We start from the raw sequence: 25,264 nt of genomic DNA on the forward strand, positions 1-25,264 counted from the left end.
GATAACTGTTCATTGCCTTATAGAGTTTTGACACCGTAGGGCTTAAGAACTTTAAAGCACACTTTGGGTCCTACATATTTTTAGATCTTCCTTTTGACCGCCAAATAACAGTGAACAAACGAACGACTGCTGAAAACTATTATATCAGCGCATTTAAATAGGCGTGGAGGAACACAAGTAGATTTAATTCAAGTTTAACAAAATGCGTTCCAATTCAGTGTTATTGTACTGAGCCCTTGTGTGGTTGCAAGAAAAAAAAGGAAAGATTTTACAATTCCATGATTGAAAATTGTTCTGCTGCTTTAATGAGATTTCCTTCAGCGTGCAGTATGACTGTTACATTTCATTCGAACAACTGCGCAGTTCACCCTTGTCATCTATATATGTATGCAACTGATTCAAATGGTGACACAGTGGTAAAATACATACAGAGCATCATGCCAGGTTTAACCCCTGCTATTTCCCGCTACAGGATCAGGTAACAGATGAAGCATAAGACCTCTGCCTGAGATCCTGGAGAGCTGCTGCTGGTCAGAGTAGACAGTGCTGAGGTTGATACGCCAGTCATCTCACACAGAACAAGGCAGCTTTATGGATTCACCATAGCCGTTACACACTACAAGCATATTCAGCTAGGATAAAGCAGTTTGATCTCCCATTGACATTCATAGAAGTATTATACTTAAGGCTCTCCCAGGATTTCAAAGTGCTTAACTTTGGCAGGACTGTGCCCATCCAGTGATTTGGTTTTCTCTTTTATTTTGTAGATGAGTAAATGCCATCCCCTGGGGATCCAACCGCTCCAAGTAACTGCTTTTCACCACTTCCATAACAGTAAGATCTATAAGGCCATCTATCCCTCACAACAGTAAACACAGGGAAACTAGGTCTTTTTCTTCAATTTTTATTAAAATACAAGGGAAAAAAAACAGTTCTATAAAGTACATGGTCCACACAGCACCAGTTATGTAACTTTTTTTTTTTTGCTGGCTGATCTACAGAGTGTATTTTGACATCTAAACAAAGATACATGCATACACACAAACAAGTGAATCTCCACCATGTTTACCCAGGACTCATATTAATGGATTTCAAATGCATTCTTATTTCTGAAGGTGGAGATAGAAAGGCAAAAAAAGAGACATGCCAGTGTGGAAGCATCTGAATGCCAACTGAGTGAGTCACTCTTTTGTTAGCAATCTTCATGAAGACACCAGCATCTCTGCTTCATCCTCATCTCTCATCCTTGCAAACCAAGTCTTGGGTCCAGCCAAAGTTTGGTCAATATGAATCCTGAGCTCACACAGTGAGGATCTGAATAAAACTGGCCAATATTCCCTACCTGGTACATTTTATTGCTTTGGTTATATTATTGAATGCAGGTTTAGAATAGCTAAATCCAACATCCAGAAGCACAAAAGGCCATGCACAAAATACTGGTTAAGTTTATGAGAAGCCTTACAGATTACTCAGACTGGTTTCCCTCCAAATAAATGATCTCACCATAAGCTTTAATACACACCACAGCATACTTTAAAAAAATAAAATGAAAAGTAGCACTGAGCCCCATTTGCTACATTGTGCCTTAAATCTGTGCTGACACTTTCTCAGAACAGAAATAAGATGTATTGACAAAGGCTTTCATGGCCGGATTCAACTGGTGCTGGTGGGTTTTCCGGGCTGTGTGGCCACGGGACACAGTGGAGCAGACTTCCCTCTGTGATACACCTCCGAAGATGCCAGCCACAGATGCAGGTGAAATGTTAGGAACAAGATCCACCAGACCACGGCCACACAGCCCGGAAAACCCACCAAAACCAGAAATAAGATGCTCCAATTTGTGTGTGAAACCTGTTTTATACAGGTTTAAGAATCACTTTAAAAAATCATTTCCTGTGCTGTAGCTACCATAGTCCTGAGACTGTATTATCTATTCTGCATATTTAGTTTTTCAAATACTTATCAATGGTGGCTACGCCCCAGTGCAACTATAATTTTTCAGTTCAATTTTGCATCCCCTCTTTCACAACTTTAGACCATAAGTCCAGATAGCTGGTCCTTCGCTGAAAATTACTTCCTGCTTATAGGACAAAAATGGAGATGACACAGAGACTTTTTGATGGTTCTTTTTAATAAAGAAGCATCGCAACCAGATTTTAATAAGACAGATCCATCCAGTATCCTGCTTCATAACAAGCCAGTTCTATAATACACCTGAGAAACTAACACTAGAGCATGCCCTAGTTTCAGAAACACTTTCGTGGCTATATCCTGAAGGCTGTCAGTCTAATAATACTTCATTTTCTCCACAGCTGATGCCTACCATTTTGTGCTGCTGCAGAGATTCTCCATGCCTGCCTCCATTTGCTGAAGGTTTTTCCTTGGCTAGCAGCTCATCCGCTTTGCTATTTATGTTTTAAAAATACATGAATAAAGTTAATTTTCCCTGGTGATCCTGTGTACGTGTTGTTTTTTCTTTTTCTTTTGTTTTGAGGGAGGTATCTTCATAGCTACGATGACACCAGGCCGCATCTACCCATTGCTTCTTAATGGGACGTATGCCAGCCCTCTGAGTGACTGTGATTCTCATATGTTGTCATAACTATGAAGACACCTCCCTCAAAACGAAAGAAAAAATGACACATGTATGGAATAGCCGGGGAAACGAACTTTATTAACATATTTTGAAAATGAAAATAGCAAGCAGATGAGCTGTTAGCCAAGGAAACTTCCATGGGAAAATCTCTGCATCAGTACAAAATGGCGGGCACAACAAAAATGAAGGTGAGAGCTTGACCGGGGTGAGGGTGGTGATGGGAAAAAGAACTGTTTTGGCTGGCAATGCTTTATTTCTCCTGTGCTGCGAGGGAGAAAAAAGCCAAAACAGTGCTTTTTAAAATGTCTGCAAGACATTTCAATTCCTGTATGCAGAATGAACCATGATCTAATGCTGACAGTATGTCTCTCATCAACAGTAAGGGGTCACCGAAGAAATGTAAAGTCTTTCCTTAAAACAAAGTATTACACACTTTTGTATTACACACAAATCCTGAAGGGACTGTAATCCATCAGTAAGACGTAAGAAAGTAAAATTCCTCTTCTCAACTTAATTCTTCTTTTAAGAAAAAAAAGTTGTAACTTCCACTGGCTTTTGCTCTGCTGTTTCCTTACACATTTTTTTTAACAAAATATAATTCCTGTCATAATAATTTTTCTGGTTGTTGGCCATCATTAAGTTGGTGGAAAGGGTCAGAGATCTGTGTTGTTGGGAGAGAAAGAAAGTGAATGGATTTTCTGTTGTCAGGAGCTGGTTTTCTAATCCTCGCACTGTGTGAGGAACACACAGCTATGAATAACAAGCATTTTGCACATAAAAAGGACAGCATAATAGAAATCCAAAAAGAAGAAAACAGCCATGCAAAATTGCTGTGACTTTAGATATGCAAATTGGTATTATAGTTTAGTCACTCACAATCCCTCTTGTGGGCTTAAGGTATGTTCCAACAGTCACATGGAACGTGTTAGTCGGTTTTCCTTCCAAGACATACAAATGAGAAGGAAAGGGAAGTTTTGACAAAATTATTTTCGAAAAGTTTGAGAAATTCATCGAGAAGGAATATAAAGGGTAGCTTAAAATGTAAATCAATTTGTGGCTCCATCCAGAACAGTCATTCTCTTTGTCGTCTTTGTTCCCATCCCCAACATGAAAAGAAACCATTTACCAAAGAAACAGATATGGGATGAAAGTGATCAGAAATGCGAACAGACTTAGGGAGGGAGAAAATAAAAACACGATTGTGCTTGTATGAAGTAAGGGGGAAACCCCCCACACCAAATGGCCCATTTTCCTCAACAAGGAAAGAAAAGGGAACATTCAGTGGGGAGATATGACAACAAATTTTTAAGAGATCAAAGAAAACTATTCTGAGTGGTTTGAATGAACCCAGTGAACAGACATCAAGTGCTGATCATACCTAGAAGGATTTGTTGTGGCAAAACAACGAACACAGCAATCCTATATGTCACGGGTGTCAAACTCGTGGCCCTCCAGATGTTATGGACTACAGTTCCTGTCATCCCCTGCCAGCATCATGCTGGCAGGGGATGATGGGAACTGTAGTCCATTACATCTGGAGGGCCGTGTGCTATATGTGTTTACTAAAGTCAAGGGGTGTTTGATCCTTGGGAAATGTGAACAGGATATCAGGAATTTAATGGCCACTAACAGTTAAAAGACAACACTCCTGTTAGCCTTTTCAAGTGCCCACAAGACTTGTGATTGCCTTTGATCACATCTGGCATTACATGCGGATTGAAAAAAGAAGTAACAAGAGCATTCTAGTTATCCCAGATAAGACGAAACTGCCTTATACTGAGCCAGCCCTTGGGTCCATCTAGCTCAATTCCTCTCCTCCAACTTGTCTTTCATTTCATCAGATCTGTGATCCTTTAACTGATCCTTTAACTTGGACCTTGATGTGAATTAGGTTCTCAACCATTGAGCTATGACTCAGATAAAAGGAAATAATGGAAAGCCCAATCTGGGTGTGTGTGAAGAATAATCAGGAAGCAGCACGGACTTGCGCCAATGCATTTGCCCACCCCGCCAAAATAGGTGGCACCTATGGTAGCGGGGGGGGGGGGGCAAACAGGGCAGCAGGTGGGAATTCTGGAGCTGTGAGGTGCCCAACTGAGAAGAGGATGCTTGCTCTAGAGCTGTGCTGGCATAATTGTGGACACTGTCACAGCTGGGGACAGGGTAGAGGCATTCTTGGGGATGAAGATGACCTTAGTCGGCTTCCACTGGGCTTTCAGGCTGGGAACATCCCAGGCACAGGCCTGTGACTTACACCACCCTAAAGGATGGCATAAATCCTTTTCCCCCAATGGGGACTGTTCAGGCAGTCTGGGATTCTCTGGGTTTTCTGCTTTCCTACGCGGCCTAGAAGCCCTCTGGAGGTGGTGGGGCAGCATCTCTGGCAACCGCAGCCTTTGGATTGGGCAGTTAAGGTATGATTCCAACAAGACTAGTAGCATTTTGTTCAGTGGCAGCATTTAGCACATGAATAAATGGGGTGTAAGAATGTAATATTATTCCATCATATCCTGAAGCTTTCATGACAATTGCTGATTGGGTTAAAATTCCTTCTGCTACTAACAAACTGTCTTGGAATCAACCAGCAAAGGGTTTTTTTTAAACTTCCCGAGTGTCAAATCCTGAAGGCTATCTGAAACAGGATACTGGATTCAGTAAATTAGGTTTAACCCCGAACATGCTCACCTAAAAGTAAGCCCCACCAAAATCAGTGGGGCATCTACAGTTAGGAGCTTGCTGTTATTTTGATAATTTCTCTGTTTGGTAGGTTTTAAAAGAATAGAATAAGCATTCAAGAACAAATGTGTTTAAAATCTAGAAAAGGAAACTGGTTAGAATTAAAGACTGCTATGAAATCCAAACACTTGGAGATTACCGTATCTATAAAGCACATGTCTTCAGGCATTTGCCAAGCAAAAGGTCTCGTGCCAGCTAGCTATGATGATGAAAGACCAGCATGCTATCTGCCCCTACATTTCTTGTAGCAATATCATCTTCACCCCATGCTAAAGGTCCCAAGTTCCCTTCCACTGTCCCCCTTTCCTTTCTTCACCCATTCCTTATATCTGTATAAAATCTCCCAGGTTGTAAGAAAACATGCCTTCTCATTACCCTCTGGCTACCTGCTTTCAAAAATTCATTTGCACCCAGCTTCTCCAGCATCCTTTATCAGTATTTGTGGGCCCATGTGCACTCTGTACATAGAAGGAAAGGAAGGAACGGAGGTGAATATCAGCAAAATAGCAGTCATACCTTACTGTCAAGTTTGCATACTGCAATGTGGAGAAGCAAATTCTAAAGCATACCTTTGTTCATTAGCTGAAACTAAAAGTAAAACAACATTGTCAACTCATTTGGGTGAGGGGGAGAGATTTTACGCATCACTGAATGCTCAGCACTGATTAGGCTGTTGCTGTTTTGCATTTTTGAAAAACAATCAAGGAAAATAGGCATGTAGGCCATCTGCCTTCCTTCCTAATCTTTATGTTATGGAAAACGAAAGAATACTTCAAAACCAAATTGACAACCCACCAGGATGTTTTCTAACTTAGTCCTCTTGGGCTCTTCCTGTTCTTTTCAGTGGAGCTCATGCAGGATTTGTATGGTTGCCAGCCTCCAGGTAGAACCTGGAGATCTTCTGCTATTACAACTGATATCCAGATAATAGAGATCCATTCCCCAAGAGAAAATGACTGCTTTGGATGATGGACTCTATGGTATTGTACCCCATAGAGATCAATCTCTTCCCAGAAACTTGACTGCCCAGGCTTCACTCCCCCAAATCTCCAGGTATTCCCCAATTTAGAGCTGGCAACCCTATGCAGAAAACTTCCCTGGTTGGATTGTGCTCCAAATAGCAACATTTTTTTCAAAACAACATCACATTATCCCACTCTTGTAAAAATCCAGCCCAGTCACCTAACTCATTCTCCGCAATCCCCTCTTAACAGACAACAAGGGAAGTGATTCTGTGACCAACAGGAATGTTTCACAGGCAATGGACGATGGGACAATATTCTGGTCTGCCATGGCACTGCAATTCAGTAGCCCTGCAAATGAAATCTTTTTCAAGCTGAGCTAACCTCAACGAAGTAATGTGATTGAAAACTAATTGCACTTCTAGGAGCAAAGGGGGAAATAAATGGACACAAACCACATTTAACTAATGGACAGAGTTTAGATACCAATGAGGTAAAGTGGTGTGCAATCCCCACCCCTCCCCCTTACACAAAAATACACTTTCTGCATCGTTGTTTCCAAATGCAATAAATTATTATCTTTAAAAAAACAAAACAAAAACCTAAACACACAGTAACTGTATTGGGTTGTTCTCTCTAGAAAAGAAAGCAAGCACACTGATAAATAAATGGTTTCAGTTCCCTGCATTCAGAGCTCCCATTAACTCTGGTCAGCTCTAGTCTAGGACTTGGGTGATTGCAGATATTTGCACAGGATACAATAGTGGGAAGTCTGAGCTGTCCCAATGTCTGAAATTGCTGAAATGGGACCTTCCGCAACCAACTCTTTCTTGTTTGCTTCCCTCTCTGCCCTGCCTTTATTCTACCTTTCTCTCCCTTCCTGTTGCTCCCCCTATAGGCTGCAACGTCCACAATGGTTCCCTTCCCTTTCCAATACTGAGATTATCTTGGTTTATATCTGTTTATATCTTGGTTTATATCTGTTGTTCCTTACATGAAAAGATCTCCATGCTGGAATAATATTGTGTGGCTTTAAAGGAATCTCCCCATAACTCTTACGTACGAGTTCAGAAGCATGGATTTAGAGTGTCTTACCCCTGAGACAACACCCATAAGACTCATTTGCCGGGGCAGAGCCACATAGTTTGATAGCAGGTGTTGCCTGGATCAGTCTAACACACAATGGGCTCCTCTACCACCACAGGGATCTACTTTGCAGGGTGTGACCTGTGGTCCAAAAACAGCTTGAGTCATTTCTTCCTTGAGGATTTCTGTAAAAATTTTAATACTCCATTAGAGCCTGAAACCACAGAATGGCTCAAATGTGACTATATAACCTGTAGTCTCAGAACCCTTTATTTATCTCATACCAATTAGTCTTCTTTCGATTTAAAGGTTTACAGGATTGTATCTAGAGTATACCTCAAATACAGTTTTCCAGTTGTGAACACAAGTTTCTAGTTGCAATGAGGAAGAGGACAACTGACCAACTAGCCAATTTGAGGTGGATGCTGGAATGTGCTTAATCCGTAACACTGTACCTCTCTGTCACAAAAAGTTCTATTTTATGACAACTGTATGCCTCAAATTCCTTTTTTTTTCTGATTTGGAACTCAGCAGGATAAACACCAGTACTTAAAAAGATGCCCTCTTGGAGTTAGATGATGTTTGAGCTTCCAACACGAACTGGGGAGGATGTGGGATTTTGTTTTTGGGAAGCTGTGCTTTCTTTCATGAATCACAATGGTAACCTACTCAAAGTACAGAAATATAATCTCAACCATCTAGTAGCCTTAAAAGTTAATTTTTTATCCAAATCTCTGCTGAGCAGGCAAGGGGAATTCAATTCGCTACTGCACTATGGATTTTTTTTGTCTGTTGTGTTTGTTTGACCTTATCATTTGACCTTCTTCTCTGCCAAGAGAAGTCCATTCAAAACAAGGAGCTGTTTCTTTCCCTTCTGCATCACTCTAGAGGGGCAGGATTATCAGCCTAGCTTCTTCTGGTAAGTCTGAAGTTCATCTCTTCCTAAAGTTCTGCTCCAACCAAAGTCGAACTTCTTGGAGATTGTAGAAAAAGGGACCTTTGCCCCCCAGGTAAACAATTTTTTGTCTTTGTACTATGCACACGCGCTCAAAGGAGACCCCATAGGCCACATTGGCATTATTGTCCATGCAGTCTGCCACAATCTGGCACTGAGGTGGCAAAGAAAAGCGCTGCAGGAGCTGGTGAGCAGCTGCACACCTATCTTCTTGGTTCCTGTGTTTCTTTACACTGAAGGAGGACGAGACACCAGGAGCAGCCCAGCCATCTGATGGGTGAGCCTCATCAATGTAGACTAACAGAAAGTCAGCCACACTGGAGAACTCTTCCACCAGCTTGCCGAAGGCCGACAGCTGGTTTGTGAAGGGAGGTCAGGTGGCTGAGCCAAAGTTGACTACTAATGGACGCTCCGAAGCGGCAAAGTCTAGAAGATGGCACTCGGTTCCATAGGCCCCATTGGAGCTTTTCCATCGGGTGCTGCTCTCTTCGGTGTCATTAGCAATGTGAATCACATTGGAGTTGGGAGCTTCTCCACCCAATTTCACCTGAAATTTAAAACAAACACAGACATTATAAGTCACGTTTTAAAAAAGAATATTGCAGCGTTTGAGAAAATGCAGAAAAGAGCAACCAAAATGATCAGGGGGCCAGAGCGACGACTCTGTGAGTGTTGATTAAAGTGCTTAGAAAAAAGTTGAACTAGAGGAGACATGACAGGGGCCTGTTAAGCTATGCAATGCATGGAGCAGGTGGACAGAGAGAAGATTTTCTCCCTCTCTCGTAACATTAGAATGTAGGGTCATCAGGTAAAGCTGAAGGCTGAGAGATTTAAAACAAGACAAAAGGAAATATTTCTTCACACAGTGCAGAGTTAAATTGTGGAAGTCTCTACCGAGGATGTGGGGGTGGCCACCAACTTGGAAGGTTTAAGAGGGAGTAGACCTGTTCAGAGGGGGAAAGGAAATCCTTACCCACTGGTCAAAATGAATACTAGTCATGATATATACTAGTATATACTATCTGTTTGATTTTAACATGAATCCCACTAGGCAACAAGCTTCAAAATAATTAAAACAAAAAAGGTTGGAAAACCAGTTAGTCCACTACTGCCAAACAGCATGGGACCATAAAGACTAACACATTTACTGTGATGCATGGTATATGCTTCCATGAGCAATAGCCCCCATCCTCAGAGGCATGAACTATTACCCTGAATGAGCATAAAAACAGATGCAAAAATACAACCAGAAGAATGGGGGAGGGAGAAAACTCACAATGCAATCCTAAGGGCAGGGTAGTTGTGCTGAGGCTGGGGACAGCACAGCTGCAGTGTAACCCTACCACCTCCAAAGAGATATGGTGTGCCCAAGCTGGCAAGCAGACAGGGATGCTTCCCCAACCCCATGGAACTGTTGGCCCCACCTCTGGGAATGCCCCCTTTGGTGCCAGCATGGGTCCCAAATGCTGGTGCCAGAGGAATGCTGGTGTTGCAGCATAACTGGCACTGCAAAGTTGGGCTGCTGTGTGGCTCCTCAGTGCCAGCATAAGTGCTTCTGCACCAATGTAAAGGCATTTATACCATTGCTGGGGTCATGGCGCGTTCTGAGAGGTTTCACTCTGCCTCTCAGGATTTCATTGTCCGTATCCTAATACATAGGTATTTTAGCATATATTACAGAGCACAGGTGAAAACAGTGTCTAGTAAAAACAGGAAACAATGTCATGACAGGAAGTATAAGCCATTTCCAATTGTTGATATGATGAACATAATATAAATACATGAATATACCGGTAATATCATATTAATATTAAGAAAATAGCTTGAGCTGGATAGCCCTAGGTTAGCCTGATCTCATCAAATCTCAGAAGCTAAGGAAGACAGGCCCTGGTTAGTATTTGGATGGAGATCTCCAAGGAATACCAGGGTCATAATGCAGCGGGAGACAATGGCAAAGCCCCTCTGAACATCTTCACTCTTGTAAACCCCCACTGGGTCACCATAACTCAGATGTGACTCAACAGGAAAAAATATATAGAGAAAGAAACATGTACCACATATATTGTGGTCACTATATTCCAAAAAAGAATGTCCTAATTTTGAAATCCAGATCCTCAAAAGTGTGGATTCTTCCAGTGAATACTGAGAAGATGTACACAATCTAGTCTACTAAGTTTAGGAAAGAATGAAAAAGGCAAAAACATTTTTTACAGGTCAAAATGGGGATGTATTATTCACATGGTGCAGACATGATTGTTGATGACTAAGTATGTACATGAATGGAAATGGCAGCCCCTTTGATTATATGGCTATGCAGTGTATCTCTCAAGAACTATGCAGGAACATTATGCATTTTCATCTGCTATTCATGACATGAAATGGACAGGTTCCCAAGCAGCATCTCTGAACAGTGAGAAAAATGCATATTTACCTCCAACTCCTGGTGTGTATAAAGAATATGACATTTAACAAAAGGAAGGAAAGAATGGTTCAGAAGATTCAAGAACATCTGAAGTTAGCTTCCTGTCAATACTCACTAATTTTTCTCTTTAGGTTCTTTTCAGGAAAACAAGTTGGATTCAACCATGGGAATGACACTGGAAAACCTAAATATCTGGCCTCCCAGTTGGCACAAACAGGATGCAAAATATATGTAACAGTGTCATCTGTTTGAATCTTCTGCTACATATTATAGAAGATCATTCAAAAAATGAATGGATCCTTAAAATCTGTGGTGGTGGTGGGACCTGGTTCTGTTGACCATTGTCATCATTGGGCCTTTCATGAACTAAGCCCTCTTTAAGCCCAAAGGCTTTTGTTTAATTATGCTCCAACAACGGAAGGGTGTTCTCAGTTATTCCATGCTAAATGCTGCACCTTACAAACCAGGGGGAGACGATTGACTTTGGCAAAGGGGGTGGGGGGGACAATAGCTGGTTTCGCGTCATCACATCTCTGGAAAGCAATCAAGCCATCCTCTAGTATGACTAGCGTCACTGCATTTCCCACAGCAACAAAGGAAATCTCATGGCAATGGGTTACCTATCGTGTTAATTTTTTGCTCTTAGCAGTCCAAACAAACACAAGGAGATTTCGTCCTTAATGAGATAGGCTTGCCAAAGGCCTTCCTGCTCTTGCAGTTGGAGTAATTAGGTCGGTGCCTTGTTCAATGCTAGCATTAGCCACTCCAAAAAAACCAACCCTGCCCAGTAGTTAATGCTCCAACACAACCAGCAGCATCTCCTGCTAATTGGTCCTGATGAAGCGCTAACATTCCCAAAGAGCCTCTTTATTCCACTGGTCTCTGGAATGGGCCTGACATCCTCACCGGTCACTCACTTTTTTGTTTCTCTGCTGTTACTCTTCATTATTGAAAGAGGGGTGGAATTAGCTCTTGGAAAGATACCCACAACACACCACAATGAAATGTCATCCAAAAAAATAAAAATTATTGCTCTGCCAAACTTCTTTTGAAATTACAGACAAAGGCAGGCAAGAGAGCTGTTCTGAGAAACAAACCGAGAGAATTTCCCTCACACGCAATAACTCTGGCTCCAGCATAATCATGGACTTCTGTGCTATCCAGTCAGCTACATAGTGTGCTTCCTATGGCAGCTAACATAGAAACAGGGCTAGGATTTTATATTCCTTCCGCAAGTTTTTTATGGGGGGGGGGGGGGGGCATGTTAGTCTGTTACAGCAAAAACAAACTGGATTCTTTTGGCACTGTAGGACTTCAGTGTGAAACTGCCAAATTAAAATGTGTCAATAGGTTTAATTGTATTAACCAATGTTTAAATACAGTGAATGGACCTTCTCCATCATTGCATTGAAATTGTAGAACTGTGGATTAGTGCTTTGGGGACTGGAACACCTGTCCTATAATGAAAAGCCTGGAGAATCTGGGACTTTGCAGTCTAGGAAAAAAAGATGGCTAAACAGATACATGATAGAAGCTGATAAAATTAAGCATGGGACAAATAAAGTGGATAAAGGGTGTTTTTCCTCATCTTTCAAAACACTAGAAATCAAGGGCACCCAATGAAGTTGATAAGAAACAGATTCAGAATAGACAAAAGGAAATACTTCACTATTCAATGAGTAATTAAACTGGGCAATTCACCGCTGGGGGGGGCGGGGAATGTGATGGCCACAAGCACTGATCACTTTACAAGGAGATTAGGCGGATTCAAGGAGGAGAGGTCTATCAATGGCTGTTTGCCATGGCATCTGAAGGAAGCTTCCATATCCAGAGGCATCAAACCTCTGACTACTAGTGCAGCAGCAAGAGAGGCCCTCTATACACTGTTCGTTTGCCCCTCTGTCAGGGCAAATGGTTGGCTGCTGCATGAAAGAGAATGCTGGATTAGATGGATCCCTGGCCTGATCCGGCAGTCTCTTTTTATGCTATTTTCTCCACAGGAGATTTGACTGTCTTCCACCAGCAGATCTAGCAAAGGTCATACAAATTAAAGTAAAGCCTTCATGTTAGATGTTAGGTGCTGGGGATACTGGATGGCTTTCAGTACCATATCCAGCTTGCGAGCATCTCAGGTGCTGAGCATCAGGCTTTCTGCTCTGGGAAGGAGGATAGAGAGCTGGAATATGTGGGTGCTGGAGACATCTGCTCTGACCTAGCCAGTCTCATCGCATATTCTTACATTCTCTATTTTGTGTGTGTGTTTTGGAGACAAAAATTGTATTTAGTTAACTGCCAAAATTCTTCCTTTAAAGCAGTGGTTCCCAAACTTATTTGGCCTACCGCCCCCTTTCCAGAAAAAATATTACTTAGCGCCCCCTGGAAATTATTTTTTTTTAAATTTTAATAGCAATTAAACAGAAAGATATATGTATTAATGTTTCTACCTGTGGCCATCACCGCCCCCCTGGATCGCTGCAGCACCCACCAGGGGGCGGTGGCGCCAACTTTGGGAATCACTGCTTTAAAGGAATCTCCCTTTAAAACTGCATGCAGTGGCAAGAGCACGATTAGTTTTGTTTTTGCATGCAGACTGAAAAATGAGGTGGTTGAGGATGGGGAAAAAAGAACCCCATTCATAAACCAGCAACTAGAAATAGAACTCACCACTGTGCTAACTTTGCCCATCAAACACCCGTGAACAAAGCATCATAGCATTTACATTTTCTTCTTCCATAACTTTGGGGATAAAGTCGCTTTTTTCATATCCTGATGGGGTGTTGTTGTTTTTTTAGCTCTGTCGTTAGAGACTTTTGAGCTGTGTGGCAGATTGTGTCAACTCCCTACAGAAAGTGGAGGTTGCCAGATAATTAGCAAGCTATGGCACTGGCAGTTTGAAACACAAACACATTGTGTTAGAGATATGTAAAGAATCCCCTTGAACTCTTAAATGCTTGGGAAGACCTTTGCTTTGATTTTGTTCCATTCACTGACGAGCAGCCCCTCAGAAGCCTTTCTCAGTGCTCCCTCCCAGTTTTCATCAGTCATTGGCAGAAGGACACTATTGTGTTTTCCCCCTACAGAATCCAACATTATGTAAAGCTGCTCAGAGGCTACATAAATTGCAGATAGTTCCTGAAAAACCACACCCATTAGGTGCAACTGGAGGCCTTGAGGCCAAACCTCCCATTCTTCTCCCACACACTGGGATGCTACTTGCTTGCCAACCACCACACTTCTTCCTCACCCTTCTCTTCCTCTGCTGGTGTACTCCACCCTCTGTCCCTCACCTCCCAGAGGCTTGAATAATCTTCTGTTGACAACAGAAGGAAAGAGGGGAAAGCGTAGATGTGTGGGATCCCTTCTCTCAATCCATAATTGTATCAGAATCTACCAGTTTTCTTGGAGAACTCACAGGAAAAATGAGTAAAGCCCACCTTCTGAAATTTCACTCCCAGCTCACAATGTTGGCTGTCATTGTTATCATTTTGACCTGCTCCTCTCAAAATGTAATCTTTTTTCACAATATCCTATACATTAGTCACACTGATTGCTAATCACAAAGGAAACAAAACCTGTAATTAGGGCCGTTCTGCACGGGTTAAAAACAGCACCTCAGGGATGGTAAAAACACTGTCCCTGGGGCAGTGTTTGCATGGCTGCTGACTCCATAATGAGGCAGCGCTGTGCTCCCCCCCCCCTCCCCAGCAGCGGGAAAATGCTGCTTTCGAAACTAGCTCAAAGGGTAAGGTTTTTTTTCAACGGGAGGATTTTCCCGCTGGTGCTGTGCAAACTCCAGCTTGGAGTTGCCGCTTTTAGGCACCTCCATTTGTCTTTTGAACTTACCTTCCCTGCTTAGCTCCACAGGGAGGAAGGGACACTCCGACTGCCCTCCAACCCCCGGTGTTGCCATGGCCGTGGGGGCGTGTCTTTTCTTCCCTGCAGAGCTAAGCAGGGAAGGGAAGGGAAGTTTAAAAGAAAAATGGAGGTGGCTCTGAGCGAAGGGCCTCTGCAGGCCATGGCCGCTCTGGGGCCGCTCGCATGGAAGTGTGCAAACGGCTCGGGGCTCCACCAGCATAAAGTATGCTGGTGTGCAGCCATTTCAGGGGCCCGTGCAGAACGGGCCTGGGTGTATAAAATGCCATCAAGTCACAGCCAACTTATGGCAACCCCTTGGGGTTTTCAAGACAAGTGACATTCAAAGGTGGTTTGCCATTGCCTGTGGAGCATGAGGAAGAGGAGGTAGCTGCATCTATGTTAGCAATGATGGTGAAATGAGAAACTTGCATGCAGGCTGCTTCTGAGGATAAAGAAACGCCAGGTTTAAAATTAGCCAAGTAGTATTCCTGTAAGTATAACTAACTTTATAACAATATGAATTCTCAGAACAATGTTATTTGATTATCCATTATTCACTAACTACATGTAGTTTGTCTTCTAAATCTTTCTAGTTCCAACTGGAAGAACAAAATTTGAGAGGAACAGCTTCATCCAATCCCAGAATGCTATTGACCTAGATATGCCTGACAGGCAGCTTCTCAGCAGAAGAAGGCTTTGCTGAGCAGATCATAGAATCAGAGAGTTGGAATAGACCACAAGGGCCATCAAGTCCAACCCCCTGCCATCCAGGAACACACAATCAAAGCACTCCTGACATATGTTCATCCAGCCTCTGTTTAAAAACCTCCAAAGAAGGAGACTCCACCACTCTCTGAGGCAGTGAATTCCACTGTCGAACAGCCCTGACAGTCAGAAAGTGCTTCCTAATTTTTAGGTGGAATCTCTTTTCCTGCACCTTGAACCCATTACTCCATGTCCTAGTCTCTGTGGCAGCAGAAAACAAGCTTTCTTCCTCTTTACATGGCATCCTTTCAAATCAGAAGAAAATAAGATTGGGCATTGCAAATGTCTGATTAGAAAAGTTTACCTGTTTGTCAGGGACAACATCAAAGATTCAAAGATGGTTGTGGAAGTTCTTGAGTTACTTATATGCCTTCTCCAGAAGAGATGGTTTTTATACCCACTTTTCTCCAGCCTTTTTCAGGAACTTCTCTGCCTCAAAGCAGCTTACTTCCCTTCTCCTCACATGGTGAGGTAGGTGTGGCTGTGAGAGTTCTGAGAGAACTGGGACTAGCCCAAGGTCACTCAGCAGGCTTCGTGTGCAGGACTGGGGAAACAAATCTATTTCACCAAATTAGAGTCTGCTGCTCATGTGGAGGACTAGGGAATCAAAACCGGTTCTCCGGCTTAGAGTCTGCTACTGTTAGCCACTGCACCATATTGGCTACCCCACACAAAAATGATCTGCTCTACTCACATACAGGATCATATCCTTTCCTTTCAATCTCAATGGATTTGGGAAGAAGCCACAGGAAAGAGTATATCCCCAGCACAAGTTATCAAGTTCAACCTTCCAAAACTACTAAGAAAACAATTGAGACATTTGTCCTCAGAGTTCTAGTGAGATTAATGCTCTTTACTTTGCATAGTACCTAAATGCAACCATGGAAGCTACTCACTATTCCTTATTAAAAAGTTGCAACTTCTATTTTGTATGTAGAACTACTGGATTTTTTAAAATAAAGCCATTTCTTTCAAAAGATATACTCACTGCTGTGAAATACAAAGAAAGGCACTTCCTTGAACTGTAGGCCAAAACAAACAAAGATGATGAAAGCAGAAAGGCTCAGGCTAAGAGGTCTTGTTCTACTGCCCTAAAAGCCTGCCAAAATAGTGTACTCTCCTACTAGTGTGTCGAAGAGACAAAAAGTCAGAAAGAAGCCCAGCTATTATTACTTACTTTGTCCTGCCTGGCTTTGTAAATATTTCCTCTGCAGTGACACTATGCAACACTTTCTCATGTTAATGGCAGCCATATCAGGATGTCATTTTGCAAAGTACTTTAAGTACTTCGCTCTGGGACCAAGTGAATCTAAGGAGCAAGGAGAAACAGCTGAGTGTTGTTCCTTTCCTTTAACTTGGATGCATTTGGGGGGGGGGTGTTTTTGTTTTTACCAGACACAACCTCTCTTCCACTCCCAGCCCTAACTCCCTGAGGCTTACTCACGCTTATCGATGTGGTCATTTATGCCTTTTCGAAACACTAACATTCTCTAGCTTGGATCCTCAGATGCTGTTCTGCCACTGTTCATTGCAGTTCCTCAGTCAGAAAGGTATTTCCACTTGCAGTGAGGTAAATAGTCGTTTTTTGCCAACTCTCCTTCCTGTTGCAGATTTTGCCCACCACAGTGTTCCTGGAAGGGGGTTCACTGGGCCACAGTAGCACAACAGCACTGAGCCACAGAAGATTTCAGTGGGGGAAAGTACAGGGAAAGTTGCCTTCTTCTAGGGTGACTGGGATTGTGTAGCTTACAAATCAAGCCCTTCCATGATATTCCCGCACATGTCCCAGGGTACAAATGTTCTACAGGTAACCACGAAGACTGTCTGGACACTGAGAAAGGAATTGTGTGCCTAAGGGCCTCAATTGGCAGCAGAGACTAGGAATACCAATTGAGGGCAGGGAAATTCCTTGGGGGGGTGGAGTTTTGAGAGGAGGGACGTGATGCTATAGAGTCAGTGCTCTGAAATTGTGATTTTCCTCCAAGAGAATTGACTTGTGTGATCTGGAGATGAGTCATAATTCCAGGAGAGCTCCAGCCTCCAGTTGAACGTTGGCAACCCTAGCAGAGACCCTTAAGACTTGCAAAATGTTTTTTTGTAGAATTTGTAAAAACACTGATTTGTAAAATGAGTCCCCAGCAACAGTCTCATATTCAATTACTGGTACTCCTAATTTCAGTAACAGGTCTCTTAATTACTTCCAACTGGAAACAAACTTTTCAGGTGAAGAATAGTAAGAAGGTTTGCCAGGACTTCCACTATAGGTGGGGGCCTCCCAAAAAATCCTTTTGTTGCCCGACAGTGACTGAACCTGCAGAAGGAAACTTAAGAAAAGGCTGCATACTGATATCATACCAGTGCACTGATATAACTTTCAGTAAAAAAAAAAAACAGAAGTGGTGCCATGATATCAGAAGGTACTCTAGGATTTCTAAAAACTCTATGGGAAAGCTGCTAGAGCAGGAATATTAACTTGAGAGTATATGTGCTTAACTAGGGCCCTTTCCGCACACGCAAAATAATGCGTTTTCAAACCACTTTCACAACTGTTTGCAAGTGGATTTTGCCATTCCGCACAGCTTCAAAGAGCACTGAAAGCAGTTTGAAAGTGCATTATTCTGCATGTGTGGAATGAGCCTAGGTTTTTCCTGCCAAATACATCTTCCAATATTAAGCTGTTATCTCAAAAACTCACTGATTGGATATGTCCATCATTTAGTCTTGGACCACGTAGGGTTAATTCAGGATAAACTGCATCCATTTAATTGAACTTAAACTCATAGGCTTACATGGTGCCACTCTGTTTAGGATTGCACTATCATGTCCTTTTGAGCTAAGACAGCCAAAATATCTTCAATAAAATCCTTTGAGCGGCTGAGGAATAACAGGCTAGAATATTAAGCTCTGGGTCTATAAAGATCATGATTTCTTCCACTTGCATTATTGACATCCTATGAAGACTTTGAAGTGGCATTTCTGGCTCTGAATTGTCTGTGCCCCACCTCCAACATTCTGAACTTAAAACTAATTCAAAAATCCATAAGAAACCCTAGAGAAGAGCCAATATCACATGGCCGCTTTCAAGCTCAAGACGATCGCAGTCCAGCCTTAATGCCGCCAAGAGTTCCTTCCTGGGCGTATGGGCGCAGAAGCCCGCTCGCACACGCTAGGCAGTGTATGAGCAGGAGAAGCTGGCTGAGGTGCCGGGCAGATCGGCTCCGCACGGAGCCCTTCCCCGCCCCACTCACGGTGTCCTTCCTCACGGATAAGCCCTTCTCGCTGCAAAACGGTGTTCAGCGTCGCTTAGAAGGGCGTCGCAGCTCCCGCCCACCACGCCGCGCCCTCCCACCCCTGGAGATTGAGGACAGTGTGGGCGGGGCCGCGACGCTTCCAGCAGGCGCATGCGACGCAGGGACACCGGTGGAAGTGGGGCGGAGACGGAGACAGCGCCCTTCCCCGGGCGGGCTGCCGGGTTCGCCTGATGCCTCTGGGGAGGGAAGTGGAGTCAGGTCGCCGCTGCTGCGTTGCAGCAGCGGCGCCTGTGCGAACGGCGGCCTGGGGGCGGCGTTTTTACCGCCCCCAGGCCGTCGTTAATGGGCCGTGCGGAAACGGCCACAGTGACAGCATCCTCCAAACCCCTTGCAACCTTTTATATGTGTATGAAAAAGACTGCATACATATTCTGTTCTCTTCTAGCTTAGTCGTGTGAGTTCCTAACCTGGTCTTACTCTACAAGTTACAGGCTGCAATGATAGCTATACTTGGGGCTTACTGATGATCACTATACCCCAGCGAAAGAAAGAAAATCCATTATACCCTGCATGAACCTTTGGGGTCCTTATACCAAAGAGGTCCACCTTTGAAAGATGTCTATATGAGGAAACTGAAATGAAAAGGCAAGTTTCTGGAATCCAAGCAAATGCACAGCGCTTGCATTGGAAGCATCACACACCCTGAACATTTACAATGTGCCACTTCTTCTACTGGAATGCATCATTAGATCCCTTGATTTTGTCATTTCTGCATTTCATAAAGCCAAACTCACTGTAGCACTGAAGCCCAAGCTGGCACAGGAAAACATATTTTTCAAAAGAGCCCCAGTGGGAGATGGTCTGCATTACTATAAAAATACTGTATGTGTATAAAAATGTGTGTACATGTCACTGTATATAGATCAAACCTGGGAGGCCTGCCTGCCACAAAGTCTATATTGACACTCATCTGGGTGACCTATATAATTTAGGAAGATCCTGGACATCCTGCACATACACAATCAGGGGTTTTCATAGTCCTGTTTTCCCAACAGTCACATCACTCTCTAAACATGTGATGGAATACAGCTACCTTTTTCATCCTCACAGCACCCAGCAACATTACAGCATTCTTCTGGAGCGAGAGCACCAGGTACTTTCAGAAGGAGCCCTCATTTTGAACTATTCTCTTGTAATATAAAGGTGCCAGGTCTTAAACACTCACACTATTAACCCTCATTACAATAATTAGCTTTGTTACAAAGATCCTCTCTTTGTGACAGAGGCAGTGCTTCCCTCCCTGGGGGTTGCTATTCCAGTGATAAGGAGGGAACAATGCAGCAACAACCTACATAGAGAATCTGGCAGGGGTTCAAATCAGAAAGCAAAGTCCAGCAGGAATGTAGAAATGTACCAAAGCTTGTTAAAAATACACACATAAAGAGAGAGAAAAAAATTAAACAAACACACATAAAGAGAACCTCCAACAGCCTTTTAAAATGAATCAACCTATACCAGGATTAGCAACATATTACTCACGAGGTGAATAAGCCTGTTAAATAACACTTTTTTCCACCTTTAAATTTAGCATCATTGCTAATGGCATGTGGAAGATGTCTGCGCACAGCTTATAAAAGGGGGGGACACAAATTAAATTCTACCTCACATCTGGAAGTGATGCTAGTGACACTAATTAAAGGCAAGCCTAGTAAAAGGAAAAGCTCTCTCTGCAGAGCCTGGCCTTCCTCTGACTCAGTTCCCTCTATCTGCTCTGCCATGTTTTTTTCACATGGTCACATTCTGGCTTCCCATGAACACCCTTGTAAAAGGAGGTGTCATTGTCACCTTCATTTGTCCTTACTAGTCAAGGCTACAGGGATGAGATGCTGCCTAAAATGCTCATAGGACAAGCCTGTGGTATTACAGCATTGTCCATGTACTCTCCTTTTCTGTATTAGAGGACTCAACTCACCCACGGAAAGGTTCATGGCAAGATTCATAACTACCCATCACTCCATTCTTAGGAGATCTATGCCCTTTGTGTCCTCTCTAGAACTGCTGGACCGTTGAAAAGTTTCCCAAAAGGAAAATAATAATAATAATAATGCTGTCCTTACATTTCAAAGGTTTATCAGTGTTTACCAAATGTTTATCTATCAACCACCCAATAAAAAGCATTTTTGATTATGTGGATTTCTATCAGTGCTGGGCTCACATGGAAATCAAGAATGTTGATAGATGTTTGTTACTGTTTTTGGACATGTTAGATTGACAGAAAATTGATCTAGCCCATTGATCACCATGATCAGCAGTAGTTATTACTCTGTTGTCATGTTTCAAGAACTCCAGATTACCCACAATTTTAATATGGAAAAAAAAAGACATTGGAATAGGGGATGAAGAATTCCAGAGTTTATTCCAGTAGCTATTCTCTTAATCCAATGTATTGCTTTGGTCTACTTTCAGTCTGCATAGATGTTCACCTCTGTGGAGTCACTGGCACAGCAGCTCTACAGAGAATACAGCAAAGCAGTGCTTAAGAATCGAAACAACTGAAAAGCCAATTTATGCTACAAATGTCCAAAATTTTAGCCTGGAGTATGCATACTTCAGGGTATCACTAAGCACTGGACGATTTTCAGCTCATAAACTGATTCCTAAATAGATGCTATAGGATCCAGTTAGTCACCTCCCTGAGGAAATCTGGCATTCATGAACTTTTCTAATCTCTCTCCTCACCCCAGACAACTGTATCTACCATGTGAGAAATATTTTACGTCATTATCCCTAGGTACCAAACCCCTCATTTTATTCCTGGTTTAGGCCTGGGAGCTCTCCATGGTGCAAGGAATTCCTAAGAAGTATCCATGTTTCCAGGGAATGAATTGGGCTAAACAGATGAATTAGGCTAACTCAGAACAGCATGAAAATTCATGACAGTTGTCACCATCAAATATTTTCTGCGTGGAAGACTTATCATTGCCTGGGAAATGAATGAGAAGCAAACTTATCTTTGCACAGTGTAAGAAAAAGCAATTGACTGAACTACTGGGAGACTAGCAACATCAGTGCCTTTGTTTTAAAGCACAGTGGCTATTTCCATTTTCCACCCACTGGCATTTTCCCATATGAGAAACTGGGATCTTTGCATGGAAAAAAAAAAGCATTCAATGTAAACAATAATAACTATTTCCCAAGAATTTAGCTTAAGGCTTTTTCTTTGTTACTTAGACCAATAAAAGCTTTTAAGTTCCCATTAAGATTGGTGTTGTTGATCCCATTCACATGAGCTGGGGAAACACTGTCCGTTCACAATTTGGCAGGTAAAAAAGAAAAAAAACATTTCAATTTCCACTGTGCACCATTCCCCAGTCTATTAACCCTGAAGGCAACAGGACTCTTATTGGAGCTCCTACTGGTGAAGTTCATCCAAGATCACCAAATCCATTTCAAACCACAAATATCAAAGGCCTCATAATCATATTCCCCCTTGCAGCAGGCAATGCAAATCTCAGCCTTCTCTTGAAACCCTATGAAATTCTTGCCCTTAATAAAAGTTCTGCTGTTAACATCTGCAATAGACAGTTTTCTGACATTAACTTTATTCTCAACACTTTCCTAATCTGAAAAATGGGAACAGTAGCAGCCTATTTAGTATTGGCACCCTATTTACTGTCAGCAGACTATTTACTTTCAGTTCTAACTAGACATTTGAAATCAACAGGAAATTCCAAGCATTATAGAATGTCATTATTATGTTATTTGTAATGGCAGGAAATCATGACTGTGCAGTTGCTACACACAGTTGATTGTATGTTACAGTCAAAAGGGAAATATGCTGGCACCCAGACATTCTTGCTTGTATATGATATATATGCACACACACAAACACGCCTCTTTTTTCTAAGTAAAAAAATCAAATACATTCCCATGAACAGTTTCAGCCCTAAAAAACTGTAACTGCACTACAATACTAAAGAAATAGAGATCAATAAAGAAATCCATGCTATCAACCAGGGTCAGATACAATACCTAAACTGACACAGCATTAACTAGAGTTTGCAAATAACCTATAATACTCTAAATCCAGAACTTCAAATCAGAAGTCGGAAATTCAAATCGTGGCTCTGCTGCCTCTGTGTTCAGAAGTTCAGGTCATGAGACTTACCCTCATTGAGGTCTGAAGCCCAACTTTATATGCATCTTCCTGCTGACCCCCTTCTATCAACAATCCCAATCCCCTTCCAAAAGTTCATCTTCAACAGCCCTGTTCCATCCACCCACCTGTTTGTAGGCATCTAGGAGGAAGCTATTCCAGACACAGCGCAGCCCCTCCGATGTCAGCATTCTTCGCCACTCACCACGTGCAGATTTGGAGCGACTCAGGAGAAGCACCATGTGCTTCAAGAGGACCACCGAGTCATACAGTGCAAGGAAAAGGCAGTTGGAGAAGAAAACCGGCAGGATCTGCAGGGTGATCAACAGGTCCACACTTAAGAGACCCATCTCTTCCTGGCTGCTGCTCTTCAAAAGCTTCCCTTGAGTTCCCCGATCATGCCCTGTATCCTCATCAATAAAATAAAAAGTGCTTCTTAAAAACCCACTGTGCCCCTGTCTCCTCTCAGAAAATTGTCTCAACAAAGCACGGTATTTAAAAAAAGAAACTCAAAACGCCAGCGTGAAAGTCCTTCCACTCTGAACTGCTTTTATTTTTTCAGAAAGTCTGTCAAACAGTTTTTTTCCCTTTAACTAGTAGCCCTTTTCAGTCCGTTAAAGAGAGAGACACAGAGAGAGAGAGAACTGTGCTGCCAACTGCTTGCAGTTCTAAAACTGAAGCGGAACCACTGCTAACTTTCCTGTATCTCTCAGCTCTTCAAGTCCAAAAGTAAGCAGCTCCCACAGTCTTTTATCACCAAAACTATCAGGTGAAACATTACTAGAAGTGGTGGTGGGGGGGAGTCTTTGTACACAAACTTTCTGCTCTCCTCTCGCTCACTTCAGCTCGGTCTCTCCCCTGCCACTCTCTGCTTTCTCTCCCTCTCCCTATCTGTCTGTAGTACAAAGTGCTTTCCCTCTGGAGTTTTAGCTGGCTTCCCTGAAGCCTTTTATACATTCCCTGGCTAATTGCTGCAATAGAGAAATGAAACCCTAATCTTAGTAAAGATCTTGACGTCAATGTAAAAGAGGGCTTTACTTTGGCCAGGACTGCAGTGAATAGAAAAGTAAAATTCTCAAAACGCTTTTTTTTTTCAAGGAAAGAGAAGGGAGTGGGGAAGGAAGAACTTTGCTTTGTAGTTTAAAAAGAAAAGAAATCTCCAGCTACCTCTGATGTTTGTTTGTTTTTTACCACAAATGTGTTCAAACATTGGGAAAATATTTTCATGTGACATGGCAAGTACCACAGAGACATGGTCTTCTATTGTTTGAAATTATTTCTCATGCATTATTTTGCTCTTCTGTACTATTTCCAGGAAGGTGTATGAGCCGATGCATCTTAGAAAAGGGCACATTTTGGTACATCTCCCTCCCACAACCATCAAGTGCGAAAACATGTGCTGTTTTAAATACCTTTTGTCATCTTCTCGGTACTTAAGGAAATGCAAGGAACACCCAGGTCTGACTTCATCCATGTACGTGGAAGAGAATTAAAGAAAGGAGAACGAGTGGAGCAAGGTCTTAACTCTGTTTTTCCCCCCTTTAATACTGAAGTTTGTCAATTGAATTAGTGTCCCAGGCTCAGAGATGATGTGAAACAGGGTGCCTCATGCATGCCATTAGTACAGCTTCAAGGAACTGCATTGATTTACAAGGACCCTCTGCCCAAGAATAATGTATTGTTTTATTCCATCCTTCTCCCATCAAAAGGAAGTCATATTTCCATTACATCCAAATGGTCCGCCAGAGTGACAGTGCAGGTGGCTACACAGGCTGGTCTGATTTTGTCAGGACTCAGAGCTATGTGGAGTCAGCCCTGGTAACTATTTGAAGGAGAACTTCTAAGGAACACCAGGGTCATGATGCAGAGGCAAGCAATGGCCAACCACCTCCTAATGCCTCTTTCCTTGAAAACCCCACCAGGGGTTGCCCTAAGTCAGCTGTGACTTAACAGAACAAAAAAAATAGATTGTGGGTTTCCTGGGCTGTGTGGCTGTGGTCTGGTAGTTTTTGCTCCTAAAGTTTTGCCTGCATCTATGGCTGGCGTCATCAGAGGCATGTCATGGTAAGATGTGGTTCCAAACCTTCGGCAATATACAAAAAAAGCTTGCTTTAAAAAAATCCTGCAATTTCTACCATAACCAGTTTATTTTTGAGATAAGTATGTTAATTTATTTGTACAGTCTATTTGATAGCTCAAGACTCACGGCAACTAGCTATATGTCACATGCATCTGAGATAATGTGTGTGTGTGTGTGTGTGTGTGTGTGTGTGTGTGTGTGTGTGTGTGTGTGTGTGTGTGTGTGTGTGTGTGTGTGTGTGTGTGTGTGTGTGTGTGTGTGTATGGGGTGTGAAGATGGGGTGTGAGGATTGCAGAAATGTGCATTGGGGGCTGTTTGTATTTTCGTTGTGCGTGCACGACGACATTAAAGTTTATCTATCTATCTTATCTATCTAATAGGTAATTGTATTATTCCCATT

General features: G+C 42.6%; 1 protein-coding gene across 2 annotated transcripts; it reads right to left on the reverse strand.

Moving 5' to 3' along the window:
- Positions 1 to 890: 890 nt before the first annotated feature.
- DIO2 (iodothyronine deiodinase 2) lies at positions 891 to 23,691 on the reverse strand. Of its 2 annotated transcripts, none has more exons than XM_048485642.1 (2): positions 22,913 to 23,691; positions 891 to 8,882 (listed from the first exon to the last, which is right to left on the reverse strand). In XM_048485642.1, exons 1-2 carry the CDS (start codon positions 23,132 to 23,134, stop codon positions 8,265 to 8,267), a joined length of 840 nt encoding a protein of 279 aa, XP_048341599.1. In that variant the 5' UTR covers positions 23,135 to 23,691; the 3' UTR covers positions 891 to 8,264. The 2 variants fall into 2 exon arrangements, with proteins under 2 accessions (XP_048341599.1, XP_048341600.1); XM_048485643.1 differs by having other exon boundaries at positions 8,313 to 8,882.
- Positions 23,692 to 25,264: the final 1,573 nt, after the last annotated feature.

This window comes from Sphaerodactylus townsendi, linkage group LG02 (assembly GCF_021028975.2).
Source record: "Sphaerodactylus townsendi isolate TG3544 linkage group LG02, MPM_Stown_v2.3, whole genome shotgun sequence".
Classification (NCBI taxonomy): domain Eukaryota; kingdom Metazoa; phylum Chordata; class Lepidosauria; order Squamata; family Sphaerodactylidae; genus Sphaerodactylus; species Sphaerodactylus townsendi.